The 21,024-nt window shown below is 29.9% G+C and overlaps 1 protein-coding gene across 1 annotated transcript in view; it reads left to right on the plus strand.

Moving 5' to 3' along the window:
- LOC113385929 overlaps positions 1 to 21,024 on the plus strand; it is a 64,712-nt gene that overhangs the window by 40,531 nt on the left and 3,157 nt on the right. The window contains exons 7-9 of the mRNA XM_026623751.1: positions 11,788 to 12,013; positions 13,100 to 13,228; positions 15,788 to 15,963. Coding sequence (XP_026479536.1) covers positions 11,788 to 12,013; positions 13,100 to 13,228; positions 15,788 to 15,963 — 531 coding nt within the window. The remainder of the gene's footprint in view (positions 1 to 11,787; positions 12,014 to 13,099; positions 13,229 to 15,787; positions 15,964 to 21,024) is intronic.

Genomic DNA, 21,024 nt, shown 5'->3' on the forward strand with positions numbered 1-21,024 from the left:
AAGTAGTTAATTTTGATGTTGAGAATATGAGTAAGTTCTTCAAGGGCATACATCAAATAAAAGGCAAAGATTTAGAAGTTAATCTTTAATTTTTCCAAACGTTTTCGACATAGTATTTTATGTCATCATCAGTGGATCTACAGAATGAATATTGAAAAATAATATAATCTAGGAAAAAATGACAGAAATTGGAAAAAGACTATAGATATAAGTAATATAATTATCGCAATAACAATTATACTTAACAGATAGATAACAAGAGAAATGAAAAGTAAAAAGAAATATATATAAACATACAAAAGCGTAATATATATACATAAATACACACAAACAAACATGTATATATGATATTCATGTAAAAACACGTAACATATGATATATACATACGAACAATACGTATATATAAACATATACATACGGACATGTACATATGTATATATACACATATATACATACATACACATACCATATACATATATACATACATACACACATATATATATATATATATACTTATAATATACAACATACAATATATATATACATTACATACACATACATACATATGCAATACAGACACATACACATATATAGACAATGAAGGTAACTTACATAAATATGGTCTTTACTGCAGTAGCTAGCGCTAGGAACACAATTTTGCACTATCATATATACATTAACTTGTTTTTTTATATATTAATTTGTTGAACAGAGTATGGCAAAATATTTGTGAAATATATAATATATTTTGCACAGAGAACGTAGTTTATGTGACAGAGCCCGAGGCTGTAGTAACATGTGTTTAAAAATTATTTGAAGAGACCGTTTGAGGGAATAGTTGGCGGGTTTTTACAATCAGTGTTTCTAAGTATGGGTGAGAGGCTAAGAATCAAAGTTCGGGATCGGACCGCGTAAGGGTAGGTTTACAGGTTCGGAATTACGTAGGTTAAGAGGAAACAAATTTGGAAATATTATTAAGTATCACCTGATAATTTTCACAGAGTAAGGAGGCATCATGGCGTTTATTAATACAAATTTCGAGGTGCTGATCAGACAAGATTCAGCAAATCTTCTCTGAATAATGTTCCGTTCGTGATAAAGTATACTAGCGTTATAAAAGTCAAAAGAATGTTTAAAATTTTTTATATGTTCTGTTATCATAGTTTGATTTTGTCGTGGGTTTTTAGAGTTATTATCATGTTGTTTTAGTCGTTTTATTAAATTTTGTCCAGTTTCACCTATGTAAATGGAATCACAATCATTGCATTTTAATTTATAAACAATATTTGATGTGCGTTCCAAACTAGTGGGTGATTTGAGGTTGGAAAAAAGGGAGCTAAGGGTTAAGTCTATGTTACAAATTAATCTTAAGTCGACCTTGTGGAACAGTTTTTTCCAAATGGGAAAGAGTTCTTTAATAAACGGGAGACAAACATTACCAATAAAGTTATTGTCTTTGGAGATTTTGGTGGAAGAAGAAGAGGTATTATTGTTATTATTGAGAAATTTGAGTCTATTGTACGTGACAGAGTTTATGAGATTAGAAGGATAAGAGTTATTAATAAGTGTTGTGTGGATTAACGATAAATTAGCAGACCAAAATTGTTTGTCCGAGAGAAGTATGGCGTGGTCAACTAAATTAATTATAGTGCCTATTTTCATGCTAGATGGGTGATAGGAATGAAAATTTAAATACCTGCCCGACCAAGTCGGTTTTTGGTACCAATTTGTGATGATACGGTTATCTAAGGTTTTTATAATTTTGACGTCAAGAAAGCTGATGGAATTGTTCTGTTCTTTTTCGAAAGTGAATGAGAGATGTTCATTGAAAGAGTTGAAATTGTGGAGTAAAAGTTCAAAGTTTTTAACTGGCACACAAGTAAAAATGTCATCTACGTACCTGTAATAGAATTGAAGATCTAATTTGCAAGAATTAAACACTTTGGTCTCTAAATATTGTAAAGATAACTCAGCGAGTGCTGGAGATTAGCTGAGTTATCTTTACAATATTTAGAGACCAAAGTGTTTAATTCTTGCAAATTAGATCTTCAATTCTATTACAGGTACGTAGATGACATTTTTACTTGTGTGCCAGTTAAAAACTTTGAACTTTTACTCCACAATTTCAACTCTTTCAATGAACATCTCTCATTCACTTTCGAAAAAGAACAGAACAATTCCATCAGCTTTCTTGACGTCAAAATTATAAAAACCTTAGATAACCGTATCATCACAAATTGGTACCAAAAACCGACTTGGTCGGGCAGGTATTTAAATTTTCATTCCTATCACCCATCTAGCATGAAAATAGGCACTATAATTAATTTAGTTGACCACGCCATACTTCTCTCGGACAAACAATTTTGGTCTGCTAATTTATCGTTAATCCACACAACACTTATTAATAACTCTTATCCTTCTAATCTCATAAACTCTGTCACGTACAATAGACTCAAATTTCTCAATAATAACAATAATACCTCTTCTTCTTCCACCAAAATCTCCAAAGACAATAACTTTATTGGTAATGTTTGTCTCCCGTTTATTAAAGAACTCTTTCCCATTTGGAAAAAACTGTTCCACAAGGTCGACTTAAGATTAATTTGTAACATAGACTTAACCCTTAGCTCCCTTTTTTCCAACCTCAAATCACCCACTAGTTTGGAACGCACATCAAATATTGTTTATAAATTAAAATGCAATGATTGTGATTCCATTTACATAGGTGAAACTGGACAAAATTTAATAAAACGACTAAAACAACATGATAATAACTCTAAAAACCCACGACAAAATCAAACTATGATAACAGAACATATAAAAAATTTTAAACATTCTTTTGACTTTTATAACGCTAGTATACTTTATCACGAACGGAACATTATTCAGAGAAGATTTGCTGAATCTTGTCTGATCAGCACCTCGAAATTTTGTATTAATAAACGCCATGATGCCTCCTTACTCTGTGAAAATTATCAGGTGATACTTAATAATATTTCCAAATTTGTTTCCTCTTAACCTACGTAATTCCGAACCTGTAAACCTACCCTTACGCGGTCCGATCCCGAACTTTGATTCTTAGCCTCTCACCATACTTAGAAACACTGATTGTAAAAAACCCGCCAACTATTCCCTCAAACGGTCTCTTCAAATAATTTTTAAACACATGTTACTACAGCCTCGGGCTCTGTCACATAAACTACGTTCTCTGTGCAAAATATATTATATATTTCACAAATATTTTGCCATACTCTGTTCAACAAATTAATATATAAAAAAACAAGTTAATGTATATATGATAGTGCAAAATTGTGTTTCTAGCGCTAGCTACTGATGTAAGACCATATTTATGTAAGTTACCTTCATTGTCTATATATGTGTATGTGTCTGTATTGCATATGTATGTATGTGTATGTATATGTATATGTATATATGTATGTGTATATGTATATATATATATATATATATAGTGGTGTATGTATATATGTATATGTGTATGTGTATGTATGTATATATGTGTATATATACATATGTACATGTCCGTATGTATATGTTTATATATACGTATTGTTCGTATGTATATATGCATATGTGTACGTGTTTTACATGATATCATATATACATGTTTGTTTGTGTGTATATTTATGTATATATATTACGCTTTTGTATGTTTATATATATTTCTTTTACTTTTCATTTCTCTTGTTTATCTATCTGTTAAGTATAATTGTTATTGCTATAATTATATTACTTATATCTATAGTTCTTTTTCCAATTTCTGTCATTTTTTCCTAGATTATATTAATTTTTCAATATTCATTCTGTAGATCCACTGATGATGACATAAAATACTATGTCGAAACGTTTGGAAAAATTAAAGATTAACTTCTAAATCTTTGCCTTTTATTTGATGTATGCCCTTGAAGAATTACTCATATATATATATATATATATATATATATATATATATATATATATATATATATATATATATATATGAGAGATGGGCTTATTATATCCGGAACGGATCGACTCGGATTTGACTCCGCTTCATGGTGGAGTTATATCCGCTAAACAACTCCACGACTCCGACAATTTTGAAACCGAAATACTCGAAACAAATGTGTTCTATAGTACGCTGTTTATGTGTCTAAGGATTTGTCAAATCCCATTAATTATTTGAAATAAAAATTTATGAATAATTATCAATAAAATAATTTTTCTAAAAATTCACGAATAAATGACGGATTGTAAAATTTTTCGGTCGACCAGATGATCGACTCAGTGACTCGTATTTTTGGCAGTGTTGACTAAAGTAAAAACGCAAAACTTGAGAATCAAATTCAATTTAATGATTTTCTTTTGATGAGAAAATAATTGATTTTTTGGATTAATTTATATAAAAATTATGTAGCAAACTTTGTAATAAAAGCAAAACATAATACTTCTGCTTTCAAAATTTTTCTTCTGCTATTTCCATTCATTATATAATTATTATAATTATATAATTGTGTAAAAGTAATAATATAATACTGAATATTTTTTACTGCTTAAATGCTAATGATATCACTGATAAATTTTGTACTCTAAAGTTTTGTTATTTCAGGCTATGGAAAAACAAGATTAAATAAATGAATTTCGTTCCGTATATTTTTCGGTATGTATATTCCTGAACGCCGTCATTCACGGCCAAAGATTGTATCTTTAAAGTAACATTTTTGTATTTTCTGGAAAATACACAATGGTATTTATTTTGACTTTTATACCTAAAAAAGGTCATAAAACTGCCTGCGAGACAAGGAAGTGACTGCTTCCTTCCCAAATCAAGAACGACAAAAACACTAAATGTCTGTACGAGTTAACAGATTTAATACCAGTTTAAGGAAGTCGGATATGACAAATCCTGTGAAACAACTCCACTCGGATTCACTCCGAGGGAGGAGTTGTATCCGAGTGATAACTCCGGAGTGAGTTACCCATCTCTAATATATATATATATATATAAATTTACTAGCATCAATAATATCGACAACAAAAGGTACCCACATTCTTCTATACCATAAAATATCTAAATATGGACAATTTTACTTCTTTCCATGGGTGATTTAACTTGTTAGGAATTAAATAACGGCACTTATTGTTAGTTAATTCCGCGGATAAAAATATGTACATATGCACGTAACCCACATTTTGTATGGGCCACTTTGCCGAGTTTACAATGTATCACTATTATCAGGAAAAATTAAACAATCGTAGTAAATTGTCAATGTCGTTAACCGTGGAATATGTGAATATTATACTTTTTTTTAATTAATCTTTAGTATATTATGATAAAAGTTCTGATTAAAATCGCCATTACATACCCATCAAAACTCTCTATCCCTTTAAGTTTTTTCTAACCAACCAGTTGTGTTGTAAAAGACTAGAAACTTATGTACAAAATGAAAATTTGGCACAACTTTGAATTTAATGATACTTAATAATGATAATGTTAAGATTGAAAACGAAGTTAAAAAATAAATCCAAAATGGAAATAAGTAACTGAAGTCAAAAACATATGTTAGAAATACTAATGATTTCGGTTTGGAAATATATAACCAATATGTTCAAATACGCAAACGCCAAAAATATTAACAAATTATTCAATAATCTGAAGTTTTGTCTTATTCGTTTCTTTTAAATACTCAATACATCTTGAAATTCAATTAAAACCAAGCACTTAATGTCAGTATAATTAATATCAGCATGATTAGACAATCAGTGTGATTAATGTACATTATCATGAATTGTGTTTTACATTCCAATCGATATAAAATGATATATATTTTATTGCCATTTGTAAATTAAGATCGTTCGAAAAATGGGCATGTTAGAGTTTTATTTTTTAAGTAATATTATTCAATATTAAGGTGGAAATATCAAACAGCGGTGAAGAAACTCTGGTGCAAAAATAATTTCAATCACAGTTTTTGTAGTTGATGCATAGATGTAGCATTATATTACACTTGCATTGCTTGTATTGAAAGATATGACTAGTTTCATCAAATTTTAAAATTCAAATCAACATTTGTTACTGTAATTAACAAAAATAATCATCATACATGTACGATTGCCTTGCAACTTTGCCCTAAATATATTTAAAATTTATTACCAAAGTATACCGAATACTGACAAAATCCACTTATTGCTCTGTGTTCAATAAGTTTCTTACATACTTTTGTATTCTATCAAGACCCTATGACTAATGAATAAATTGCTACTGCTTGTCGTCACGTTGGCAAGTCACCTACTCTTCTCTCGATACGGATCATCGGCGTTATATGCAAATCTAATCGAAATTGAAATTGCTCAACACAGGTGTTAAACGAACATTCAAAGAAATAACACGGTCGTCTGATGTGATGATCGGTAGTAATGACTCTTAGTGTGAGGTAAAAAATGCATTCCACTTCCATCGTAATGATTTAAATGCCATTGACAATGACATTAAAGTTCGCGACATTGATGTAATAGTCGATGCTATTTGATTCATAAAATATCCAACCATAATGGTAGAGACTTTTATCTTTACCATCATACTCTTCAGGATCAATATCAATTACAATTATCTTGTGACCAACAGTTACATTATTAGTAAATGATTTACTAACTAGTTCCTACTTGTAAATAGTAGTAGAATTTTGAATCATATTTTAGTTGGATAGGCGAAAACTTCCCGGTCGAATTTCTTAAAAGACGTTCATCTGAACAGTAGTAGAAGGATGTTTTATGAAAGAAACAAATGAAAACAGTAACATGTTTTTGTTCAAAAAGTTTCTACATACTCCTTTCTGGTAATGGAGTCTTTACCGTAGATCTTACCAGCACAAGGTGTCAGGTTCGATACCCACTACAAAAATATGTTTAACTAAAGAAATACCAGATCAATAAAACGCATGGAACTAGCATTCTCGGTCATGTTAAATCTAATATTGTATTTGTAACACTTTTTCACACAATGGATAAGCAAACAATAAATAAATTGAGTATTTCTCAAAATAGGTTAATCTTCTTGGTGTGATACATTTAACATAAATGAAATCTTTACCATGGCTACTAACAAAACATGCGTGAGCATTCTTCTATTTTTACATTGGCTGCATAATACCGGCTTATAGATATTGACCATTAAATCTCATAGTTACTTCAGCTGATATAAGAATTAAGTTTATAGCAACTTTCTTGGTAATAATAACTTATAAAATTATATTTGTATTGAATGGCACGTTCTTTCTTCCATGAAAATTTGTATTAACCTCAATTCACTTCAATGACAATGTTGGATGAACTAGAAATATTGTAAGAAATTACAATTATGAATATCAGCTTAAGTTAAAAAAATATTATATGCAAAAAATGGAGAAATCTATGAAGTTAAAACATGATACCGTTTCTAAACAAACTGTAGCAAATTTTATATTTGACTGATGAACTAAAAACAGTTTTCCTAGAGCTGATATCAAATCAGTAGCGATACCAGTTGTCTTAAAATAATTGATATTCAATGAAAACAAAAAACAGAATTATTGCAATATATATCTCAACATCTATTGCTTCTAATAATATTAGGTTCAAAATTTTACCTCACAACAGCTTATAAAATGTACACATAGGTCAATAATTTATCAAAGTTAGTGTCTACAGTCTACAAAACGTCTACTAGTTATGGAAAAAATGCTACCATTAATTTGAATCATTAACCCTTTCCACTCAGATGCCGCCGCTCCAGCGACAAAATACATATTAATTTTGAAATTCCCGAGTGGAAAGGGTTAAATAATATCTAGAACTCCGTAAATGATATATGTAATCGAACCGGTATTTTCTTATGCTTAATATTTCAATAATAATATATTACCTTTCTTTAAAGAAAAGCTTTTGACGTTTTTCATAAAATTTAACATGGCGATAAAGTTTATGCCTAAACAGTCCAACGAAAATTGATTGAATTATATAAGTTCATTAGAATTTGGAATAATAAGCTACAATTTTAGAACATACAAGCGCGTCTATGTACTCAAATCAATGTAATTACAGATAATTTACATGTGTTTGAGTGATATCAATTAGGAATAGCAAAGTTTAGATTTAAGTGAAATAACAAAATCATCAAATATGGATGGATTAACCATTGGGTTACCATCTAAAAAAATACGAAGTAAGGAGAAGTTTCAGCCCCACAACTCATAGGACGTAAGGTTCTGATTGCTGTTAAAAAAAATATTCAAAAAAAAAAAATTCAAGAAGTTCAAGCACTGTCCTTAAGGCAAAATGCTTTCAACATCAAACTAGTTTTCAGCAGATGTATGATTAATTTGTGATTGTGGTGCTGGTCCAGTCATTATAAGTTCCACCCTAAAGTTGTCTCAAAACCTACATATGGTATTGACACCCTACCATATGTGTAGGTTGTACAAGTATTTACAGACTTAGAGCCGGCATCTCGAATTCCGAGATTCTTACCTAATTTAAGCTTAAATGACTGGACTATGCATTTTATATTGCGACTTGCATTAGTCACATTTGTTTCATAATTTAAATTGATAAAATTAGCGTAGATCATTAATTTTATTTATGTATTTTCTAATTTTAGCTTTGTCGTAAATCCATTGACACCTGTGCAAGAAACACTATGTCAGCTGCAAAACGACACGAGCGCGAACAACCCGAACGTGGCGCCTCAACGCAGCGTCAACATGTACTACATGGTAAAGCTGCAGATGCGATCAGAGAACGTATGTCTCAGGCCCTGGGCGTTCGAACGCGTGCCCAACAAGATCATACGCGGCTTGGACAACGCGCTCATCTATACATCCACGAAGGAGGCTTGTCTGGCTGCCTGCTTGAACGAGGTAAACCATCCATAAATCTAGAAACGGTACATGCACTTTTTCCTAAGGATTTTTGTTTTTGCTCTCAAGCTACAGATCAATATGATGGTCAGTAAATCAGTATGATTGGTAAGGCAGTCCGAATAACCAACAATCTCTTGTTTGCTTAATAATAGATAGTGTTATCATTTGTCCCAAGAAAATTGTTTAATTTAGAATACCTTTCAAGTTGATTCCAAAAAGTTCTACGATTGCCTATTTTCCATCAATTTTTAATTGAGTAATAGATTCGATTTCCGCGTTGAAGTAGTTGATGATTGCTCTAGCCATGATGTTCTCTAGCTCCTACTGCTCTTGGCTAACTGCGAACGAATGACTTCTGATTATGTCTTCTCAATTGACATTATGCTCTACATTAACCTTTTGAAAAACGCCGCATATATGCGTTTCAAGCAAATCATTAAACTAGCCCAAAAACTCATATATGCGTTTGACGATGGCAGTTGTTAGAACCGAAGATTTGGCGTAGACATATATATGTGTCACACCTAAATACATATCGATGGCCGAGGAACTCAATATTAATAAACCAAACGAAAAATAGTTAATTAAAAAATAAACATTTTATTTGTCCTGTAGAAAATCTGTGTATATAAATATATAAGTCCAGAAAATGAGTTGGAGTGCTAGAATTTGAGTTAGCCTAGAAAGAAATATGATGTACACGCACTGAATTTCACCATTCAATCAAAAATTGCTGGCGATTTGGTGACATACCAATTATTCTGATTGGTCTTCCGTTCGACTTCAAACGATTGCAATTTCCAGTTCGCCTTGCGTTCGCAATAACATTTAACAAGTTGCAAAGCCAATAACTTAGTATTTGCGGGATAAATTTTAAATAGATTATTTATAAAATCATTGATTCTCACATGGGCAGTTATACGTTGCCTATTTACGAGTTGGAAAACCATCCGCTTTATTTGTGTTAACGTCAGACCAAAAAACAAAAAATGTGGTTTACCAAAGAGCACTTTAATGAAGCGGATAATTTGCGGATTCACTTTCATTTACCAAGAGAAGTTCAACTAAACAACACTTCATTTTTATAATCGAAATAAATTCATTACTGTTGTATAATAAAATCAAATTTTTCCTTTTCAAATATAAAACAAAAAATTTCTTCATCTTTCTCACGAAACCATCTGGTGGCGAAACGGAGTTCAATTGCTAAATCTTCTTTTTATGTATTCCTGCTGCTCTATCGACAGAAATTAGTTCCGAGTGGTACGATACCCATCTCCAAATTTAATTCGAGAGCAAAGATTTTATGTTATTAAGATAAAGATGCAATTTATTATTATTTTTATAAATAAATAATTCAATTACTGTGTACCGAGTTCTTTTATATAATTGTCAAATTTTCTCGGTCACAAAAATGCTATTTCGAAATTTGTTATAACACGTAATCTCATAAAACGTAACTACTCTCGAACCACCTAAGGCGCCAATGCGAATATCTTATTATCCGATGGCCGCCCATTCGAGAAAATATTACACCAGAGGTGAATTATCAAGCAATTTCACACAAAACGATCTTTTCGCGAACAAAAGCGCGGATGACTGAATATACTGAATTTCGCTGTTGACTTGCGGCATCATAACGGCACTAAGGTATATAAAATCACCGGACTTTGTATAGATGCAAGGATGTCTACATTGTTGAAAATCCCTAAAGCACATTACGTTTCTTAATAAAGTCGTAAATATGAAAACAAAACGAAAATTTGATCTTACAGTTAACAGCTTCGAGTGCTCTTCACACGTTCCTTACAGTTTCACAATAAGGTGGTATTTTTCCGCCGGGAGCTGAAATCCTTGCGAAACATTTGAAGTCTTTATTGTTTTTATTTGGTTTAAATTGTGATCTTAAATTTTTGAAAGCAATGCACTGACGATATGGGTGAAAGTGTTTCCGGCAATTGATGTTGTGTAACGATAATTTCATTGTATCGCAATCGCTTAATTAAATTATTTTTGGTATAAAATGCACTTTTTCATTCATTGATTTTCCATGGTAAAAATTTTGGTTAAGCAATAAATAAATATTTATGGAAATTTCTTAAAATTACAATAATATAAAATGTATTAGTAATAATTGAAAATTAAATTATTAGTCCTGAAATATAAAAATGTATCAATATTATATTAAAATCGGTTATAATATTGCTGATTTAATCAACCTATCAATAGTAATTAAGTTTGCTCCACGTTTTTGTAATGCAATATTTAACATTTAATAATCAGATATAATAAAATGTAATGCAGCATTTAATAATTATTATAATACGATACTGATCATTGATTAGATCAATTTGACAAGTATTAAGAAGGATATAGTAACTATCATCTAAAGTAGATCTAGGTTTCTAATTAAAAATGAATATTATTTCAGAAACGCTTTGCTTGTCGATCAGTGGAATATGATTATAACAACATGAAATGTGTTTTGAGTGACTCTGACCGTCGTACCACAGGACAATTTGTTCAGTTGGTGGATGCCCAAGGTAAGTTAATTTTAAATTATAATAATCACAATAGTCCAAATATAGTACATATTAGATTGCTCAACTAAACTATGCTTTTCATGATCAGGAACTGATTACTTCGAGAATCTGTGCCTAAAAACTAGTCAGGCATGTAAAGCCAATCGTGTCTTCTCCATTCCAAGGATTGGTGTTGCGGATGATAAAGTGGCCCAATATGCAGGACTCCACTATTATACTGATAAGGAATTGCAAGTAAGTGCTGAAAAGTAGTTGTACTAGATCTGCAGATTTACTGCATATACTCCAGATTATAGTTACAATTGTGAATGTGGTCTAATAGACTAAGTATTTCCATTATCTTATTCTAGGTAACAAGTGAGCCCGCGTGTCGTCTGGCTTGCGAAATCGAATCAGAATTCCTGTGTCGTTCTTTCTTATACCTTGGCACACCTCTGGGTTCGCAATATAACTGCCGTTTGTACCATTTGGATCACAAGACCTTGCCAGATGGCCCCTCAACATACCTTAACGCCGAAAGACCTTTACTCGACAATGGCGAACCTACTGGAACATACTTCGAGAACTTTTGCGAGAGTAAGTAATAATGTTCGGTATTTTTAATTAGAAAATCTTAAACAACAGTTTCATAATAAAAGTTCATTGTCGATTCGAAATATTAATTTGAAATATAATTAACATTTATTTATTAAGGCGTATCCAATTGGGTATATAAATTATTTTACGTTTGGTCGCAGTGAATGAAAGAAATTGCAAGGTTTACTCGAAAATTGGGTCGCAGCACAAAAAAATATTAATTTAATTCTAATAAACTTTGATTAAATTCTTACTTTTCTCTTTTCGATACTGAATTGTAAATGATACTCATACTTCAATTCTAGTTTTAATAATATTGTGGATTTAATAAGTCGGCGCATTTTTATGAAAATGTCATATGATGTAATTGAGTATCCAGTAAAGTAGATTATACACATGTGCTTCTCATGTAAAAGCTTCGAACACCGTGATGCAAAAAGTACATTTGTTTTTTCTGATAAGTTGAAATATTGTTCGTGTTTGATATTCAGCAACAAAAGTCGAAATAACTTATGCAGATGTGTGTGAAAATATAAAGGAAATCATTGTAGATTTTTACTCAGGTTATGATATTTTTACCATGACACAAATATTTTTGTTAAATATACATATCGGGCCTCTCAGTTGGTTAGTGATTAGAGCTATGTGATTTCAATCCTGATGTCAAGCAGCAGCAACATCGGTTTTCATTTGAAATTATAGATAGGAATATGTTTCCAAGTAAAAATAGTTCTTGTAGAAAATAGAAACGGTACAGAAATTGTGAAAATAAAATTAATCATATAGAATTAGGACAACTGTTGCCATTTATAAAACCTCTAAGTTAAATAATCATAACAGCTTATAGAACCATAAAGAGCAAATAAAGCTAATATAATAAATTACACTATTTCAACATTTTTGTTTATGATGCCAAAATAAATAGCAAATTAAGCAGAAAGGTTGCGGTCAAGTTATAGATTCAAAAGTTTAACCCTTTCCACTCGCATGCCAAAAAGTTGCCAAACAAAAGTAGTAGTAATAGTGATAGTATATATACAATTAATCAAAAATCATTTTATCTAATAATTTGATTTTTTTTTTCAGAACCGAATCCAAGTGCCCCAACCCCCGACCACACTTTGCCCGTTGTCTTCGATGCAACCGAAGATCCTTCAATCAACAATTTGACGAGAGCCGATGTAAATTGCGATAAGACTGGAACTTGTTACGACGGTAAGTTTATATAAACATACTATTTATATACTTAATTTCTCCTTTGCGGTATTTTCTGCACATCAATCATAAATAAATTAATTGTACTGTTGTTGAGAATTCTTGTATTAAGTTATTATCATAACTGTTCAGCAATCGATATTATTCAACGAAGAGTTAATGGACAAGTTACTCGATTTGAAAGAAGTTTTTGCGAATTCTCTGAAATAAATGAAATGCAAAATGGTAGAAGTATTCTCAATCAATTACTGACTGAAATAGATCTGATATACAATCTATGCAATATCTTAAATATATTTCAGAAAAGTTTCGAAGACTTAATAGATGCAAAATATTTTTTTTATTATCTCTTTTATTTACAACTATCTAGTAAAGGACAATCAATAAACTTGATGAATTTACAATAGTCGGCCGAAAAGGGACATTGTATACTACATTGGCATGTTGGAAAAAACAACTCAGTAGTTGAGATGCAAAATATGAACGCACTTTTGGACAATGGATATAATTTATATAGATTTAATTTTACGATTAGTATTGTAGTGAGAAAAAAATCACATTGAAAGAGTGTTTCTATTTCTTATTTGATCGATAATATTCCCTTTTCCTACCAGCTGCTTCTTCACGATCAATGTGCGCAAAATTAATATTCATATTAAAATAATGCTCGATCCATATTAATATTCATATCCCTGCATAGTTCCATTGTTTGAAAAATATCATCCAATTAAAATTTGCATTTTAGTAATTTGCTATATATTACTACTACGAGACGTCAATCCTTTTAGTTGATTGGAAACGGTTATTATATTGATAAAAGAAAGAGATTAATAACTGGCGGCGAGAAAGATGAATTTTCAACAGTATGTTCTTCTGAAAGGACAAGTACAGAAGCCGTTGTACTGCTTTGAATATAAATTCGATTGGCAGAGCATCTAAAACATTTTTATAAAAATGTGTACTTAAATATACTAATCAATACCGCAGTATACACATTTTATTTTAAATAATTATAAATCTACAATTTACTTAATTTTTTTCGAACTGGATCAATATTGGAAAACTGATATATTGGAATAATTACAAAATATTTATTTTGATATCAAAAACGTTGTATATTTAGTAAATACTATATTTACTAATTATATATACATTCTAAAGGTATTAATTATACATAATACATAAACTTTATTTGACAAATCTAGAACCATGATCTTTTCAATTCTGAATCTATCCTAGCCTTCTCTTTTATGTCGCCCACATAACTTCCCCAAAATAATTTTTTATTATAAATTATTTTAGAATATTCAGTGCTGTTTGCTTTAACATTCGTTAAAACACACTTAATATTTTCAATATAAAATTAAAATTTATTATTGTATTTATTGTTTTTTTTTTCAAATTTATTTAGATTGGACAAACATTTAATTTAAGCAACACTTTATCAAATTGTGCATTCTTCATGATTTACCAAAAAAAAAATATAAATAACTAATAATCGTTTTAGTTCTATTTCACTCATATTTTGTAAATAATGATTGCAAGTCTAGGAATGTATATGCCCCTTATTTTTAAATTCCAATGTTTTTTGCATAATTTAGCACCTTGGTCAACGTTTTCATCAATTCCTGCACATGTCAACAATTTATAGAAAGCTTTCCATAGATTAAAAAAATAATGAAAAATGCACATTTTGGAACTGCAATTGATTCAAAGTGAAAATTGAAATAAAAGAAAACGATAAAAGTAAATTATCTCCTATACGGATTGCTCATTAAAATATATATTTTAAGTCATATTAAACTAAGTTTCTCGTGAAATTTGTGACCGTTTTTACAATAAGATGACAAAACCGTTATAAGAATATAAAGATCATTTTTAGTATAAAATATTATCTCTTTAAAACGTTTTCAAATTTTCCATAAAACAAAATCATAAATATATAACAATAGTTTAGAACCTAAGTAAAATCCAGTTCCATTTCTGATTCTATGAAGTTATTTATATCAGCGTTGTTCAATATCCTGTTATGTTTGTAGATCATTGTTATTATATGTTTATAGTTGTTCTTATATGATAGATTATTACATTTGGATACAGTGCTTGGCAATATTGTTCAATAGAAATTGCATTTTATTATTATTAACGGAATGTTTGCACTAGAAGTAGAATATATAATTTGTTAGGATATGTATCACTGTTGCCTTTGAAAATAAAAATTATATTGTTTAAACCCTGACTCACTTTGATTGTTAGGATCAATAATTACATCAATTCCTATAAAAATATTCCATTTATATGAATCCATAAATCAAGTAATAACTAATATCATCATTATAATCATAAGCATAATTGAAAGCAAGAAAATAAAATTGGAAGATATAAATATTATACTAATAATATTAGTTATGCAGAATAAAACTGGGTTATATGAGAAAGATATAAAAATCATTAACCCTTATTGTCCCGAACTATTTTTATACGTACAAATATGTAACCATATAGATATCAATTGATATACTAAGTATTTAATTTTTTTTTCTCAATCTCTATCAACAGTGTCTGTAAACTGCAAAGATACTCGCATAGCAGTCCAAGTACGTACCAATAAACCATTCAACGGCAGAATTTATGCTCTTGGCAGATCAGAAACATGCAACATTGATGTCATAAACAGCGATCTCTTCCGATTGGACCTGACCATGGCCGGACAAGATTGTAACACTCAATCAGTGGTAAGTAAAACTACTCACACTAGTCACTACCAATGAGTAAATTACCAAATTTATTTTATTTTAAATTGTTCACTGAATATTAGATAAATTAATCGATTGAACATTATTAACCCTCATATCATTATCAAGGTTGTAATGAATAAAATAAAGCCATTCTTAAAGCAAGGCCGAATTATGCATAGTTATTGCATTTTTCCAAGATAGTTTTAATTTTAATTCAATTAATAAATTTAATTTAAATTAAATTTAATTTAAATTTAATTAATTTAGTCCAAACATGTTTAATTGATAACCTAAATTTTTGTTCAAAATATCAGACATAGATCACAGGCGTCGGACTGTGAGTCCAAACTACAACTAACGAAAACTACAAATTTTTACCGAATAATATTTTATGTGTAAATGATTAATAATAAAATGGGAATTACTGATTTATTTATTTGATAATAATGATCTACATCATTATTAAGACAAACTGCACGTGTAAAAGTACAATATTCGGCATTTTGAAGAGGGCACATTAGGAATGGAGACAAAAATTGGATTTTATCCATTATTCCAATTCTAATAACTTTCAATTTTCGAAACAGTTTAGAGTCGCCATGTCGGCATCAAACGTGTTATGAACAATTTGACAAATATTTTTAAAAGTACCAGATTTTAACAACTAATAGAAATATTTTATGCTCATTCCTGAAATTTTACTTGCTCTGAAAATGTTCATAAGGGTACCATTATAATTAATTAATATTCACGAAGCGTAGGCGTATGCGTATTCTCACTTTAGTTGGTTTATCAAAAATACTTAATAGAAGTATCAATTCAGAACACACCTGCATACTAATAACAATAATAACGTATAAGTACTCATAACAATATAATTGTAACATTAATAAATATTAACAAAATTTAGGAACTCACCATGATAATAGTCATTGGTTGTAGCAGCGATATCAATTCGTTCATCGAACAAAACTACACTTTCCACACACACAGTACTATATTAAAAATTAAAACACAATATTAAAAATGAAAACACGATATTGAATTTCTGCAAGACCGCCATTACTTGCATAATTCCTTGCACAATTTGACATACATTCGATGAATTATTATACCTTCAGAATAAATGTTTTTCCAAAATACAAAAGAGGGCTTACCGTTCAAATAAAATTATATTGAATACGATTAAACGTGATAAATCGATATTGAATACGATTAAGCGCGGTAAATCATGAATATTTGAATTTTTTTCACTGGATTTTGTAAAGATTTTGTAAATTTGTATTTGGAGCAATAATAATCAATGTCAGATTGAATGATATTACAAATCAAGCATACGATATAGATATTGTTACTAATCTATTATTTTAAATTCGTCGGCGTTAAGCATTAGATGACTATTTCTTGATGGTAATAATCTCACATTCATTTTTTTAAGATGAAATTTTCATTTTGAATTTGTTTTTCCAAGGTGCATACACAACCTTCGTTTTTAGGTGAAGATCAGTTTCAAAGAGAGCAACTGAGAAAAAAAAAGAATTGCGTAAAAATTCTTCTTTAGTTTTAATTTATCAGAATAATCTCTGCAACGAAATATTGTGAAAGCCTGACACCGTAGCGAATGGTCTAGGTGGAGGTCCAAGAACTTAAAACTTTAATTAGAAACGAAAATGTTTGCTAAGATACCTAAGTAATTATAATTTTTGAAAATATGTATAAAAATAAGTTTCAATCATCTTTTCTATTTACAACTTCTATCGATATACATTTGTGATTTTACTTTTATTATTTAATTGATCAAACATAATTGACCGAATAGTGATAACAGAGAAAGATTACCAAATACCACCTGCTGGTTTTTACATGCTAAAAATGATCTGATTTGATTAGGACACCTATCCAATTGTAATATAAACGCATTTTATCAAATAATTTCCAAATAAAAAATCAATTAGCAAGATATCTACTATGATGCTTGAAACATTAAATGACTATCATCCTCTAAGTAGAATCAACATACTGATTCATCGGCATTTTCAACCTTGCTGTGTTTATTCCACCTATTGATTTATCGTTTTACCATAAATAGCAATTTATTGACAACGAAGAGCTATTAAAATAACTGTCGTTACGGATTGCAGGTGTACTAACGCCCAGTGGTAAATATAAAATGTTTATTTCGCATACGGCTTTTATATGTGTTTGAACCTAACAGTGGTGTCAGACCCAAGGCTACTTCTGCAAATTTAGTGTTTTCTTTATTTCGTTTCATTAAATCTGAGAAGTCATACTCACTCGCATTAGCAGTAAGCGTTATATGGGTTTATTATGCAATCTATGCGTTTTGTTGGAGGTTGTAGCTTGTCCCGATTTTAAAATTTCTAAAAATCTTCGTAATAATTTTGCATATATTCAAATGAAAACTGAAATCACTACTGCTTGAAATTTGGGTGTACATAATGCGGAATTTGAGCCTGAAACCTTCGAGGTACAAATCTGAGTTTCTTAGCTATTTGCGTCATGTAACACCTTCCTCAGTCTCGAATATATGTATAATGCATAGGGTTCTGAAAAAGGAGTAAACAGAATATATATATATATATATATATATATATATATATATATATATAGGGCCGGTTCTACCTTGAATGCAATGCATGCCAAAAATTCGGGCACACGCCTTAGGGGGCGCCAACACAAGATTTGGATATGAAATTAATAATCTAGTTTTTTCAATATCATTCAAGAAATATATACTTTCCTTCATCTTTTACTAATCTATGGGCAATATTTTTAAAATACGATAAAAATTTCACTTTAAAACAGCAAATGGGAAAGTAAAGATACATACAATTCGTTCCTCACGATTTCAATCAGGAGAAGTTTACGATGCAATTTTGGATATTTTAAATAGTGAAAAATTTAATTAAAAAAATAATCCAACATGAAGTACCGGTACTATGTTTAATAATGAAAGGCTAGATTTTTTTTAATCTCTGATTTGCTCAATAGAATAAATTGCATTAAATCCTCAAAATAAATAAAATGTTTCAAAACTCAAATATTAACAAAAAATTTTTGGATGTGTTGAAAAGTTTGTATTGAAAATAAAAAATTAGAAATAGTTCGGTCGTGCGACATCGATAGAAGACACAAAAATTCAATTATGAGCATCCGCAAATTGCCTCGATCTTCTGAATAATTTTAAAATCAATGTATTTTTGTGCTTTTAGTTTATATATATCTAATTTTTTGTGTACTAAACACAGAATTATTTAAAAGTATTTTGAAAAATGAATGTAAATTTTAATGATGAACTGTTAAAACAGTTAACATAATAGGCAGGGGCGCTAGAAAAATAATGGCGTGCGGGCGCTTAGGACCCTAAAACCGGCCCTGTATATATATATATATATATATATATATATATTTATATATAATAATTTTATTACATCTGGTTCTTTCCTATAACGTATTGGATGTCGCTGAACCGAGCTGTGCACCATAAATATCAATCAGCATCTTGCAAAGAGAGTGTGCTAATTGAAGTAACTGTGCACGATGCGGTTATGTGTTATGAGTTTTGCGTTACGTGTTTTGAGAAAACTGGCTCCGCAATTAGGTTTTCAGTGCTGTTCCGGGAATGATAATTTACTGATATTGCTGATTAGGTGATGATTATTCAATTATTGATTGTTTGAATTTAGGTTTCGATTAGCTGTTAGGGCTTTTTTATTGATTGACTAACTGATTCTTATTAGACTCCAATTTGTTATAAAGCCCTGTTCACACGACACTTGTTTTCTGACTATGATAGCTTTTCAAGCCGTTTGCTTCATACGATGCGAAAAAGCGTACTTTCTTTGAGTGAGATTTGTTAGCTTGCTAGATTTTCAAATATAATAAACGATACGACATTATACTGCTTCCCTATTGGTTCAAAAGAACAAATCCATCCACAAAATAGCGCACGTTCGAAGTGCAAATCACACGAGGCTTGTTTCTTTGCATTTTTGGTCTGCTGGCTAGTATCTGCTGGTTGTCAAGTCGGCAAAATGTCGTGATGGAAAAGTTAGGCCAAAAAAGCAACAAATTAAATAAATAAATTGTTACAAGTTTCTAACGAAATTCTATCTCGGTCTATCGCCATATCATGTATCAGTAAAATCATCGAGATCTTTTTTTTCAACAATCAATTACAAAGAAACTGCCTGATCGACTGCCTTTATTCAAAACTAATAAGCACGATTCCCAAATAATATCTTTCAAATAGTATTTGAATTTTCAAAATTGGATCAAAATTTTGCGGACGTAAAATTTTGCACTTCTCTATTAATTTTAAAGACCACAGTCGATCTTACGAAAAATCTAACTAGTGTTTAGTATGCCTATATATCTTATATGTACATCGTATTTTATCTATTCTTAAGTAGACACCATCCATAAATATTAGTTCACCCAAACACTTCCATAAATGTCAATTGAACACAACAGCAACAGAATACAAATGACTCCTTTTATTAAGGGCACTCCTCGAATCGCCTCAAAACTTTTACATTTTTTCAAACATTGGAAAATTTGTGCATTAACTGTAAAAGTCGAAGTATTTACTATATTCTCACTAGAATTATTTCTAAAGTGGGTTTAAAAGATTAATACAAGAGTAGTGTATGTAAACTTATAATTAGTAATATATCAAAAAATTTAAACTATAATATATAATATAACTAATAATATATATATTATTTAATTCGTAATATATAAAATTCGGAAAAGCCAGGTAGTTATGTACTCACTAACGTCTTTTCATCTGGAATGACACAACATTTACTTTTAAGTATTTTGTGATTGTTTCATGTAATTTTTATTCTTTAATATTTTACTTAAAATTTCGATCTCAGCCCTATTCGAACTTTTTTTTGTTCTATCAAAGTTGACGTTGTATTCCTTTTTTTCCAAATTGGCCTACAAGTATATCATATTATTGAATGTAGGATACAACGTAAATTTTAATAGGATACGATAAGAGAGTTGTAAGTCTATAACATCTATTTACAT

This window comes from Ctenocephalides felis, unplaced genomic scaffold (genome assembly GCF_003426905.1).
Source record: "Ctenocephalides felis isolate EL2017-DRISC unplaced genomic scaffold, ASM342690v1 CF-g0.4_SCAFFOLD_03571, whole genome shotgun sequence".
Lineage (NCBI taxonomy): Eukaryota > Metazoa > Arthropoda > Insecta > Siphonaptera > Pulicidae > Ctenocephalides > Ctenocephalides felis.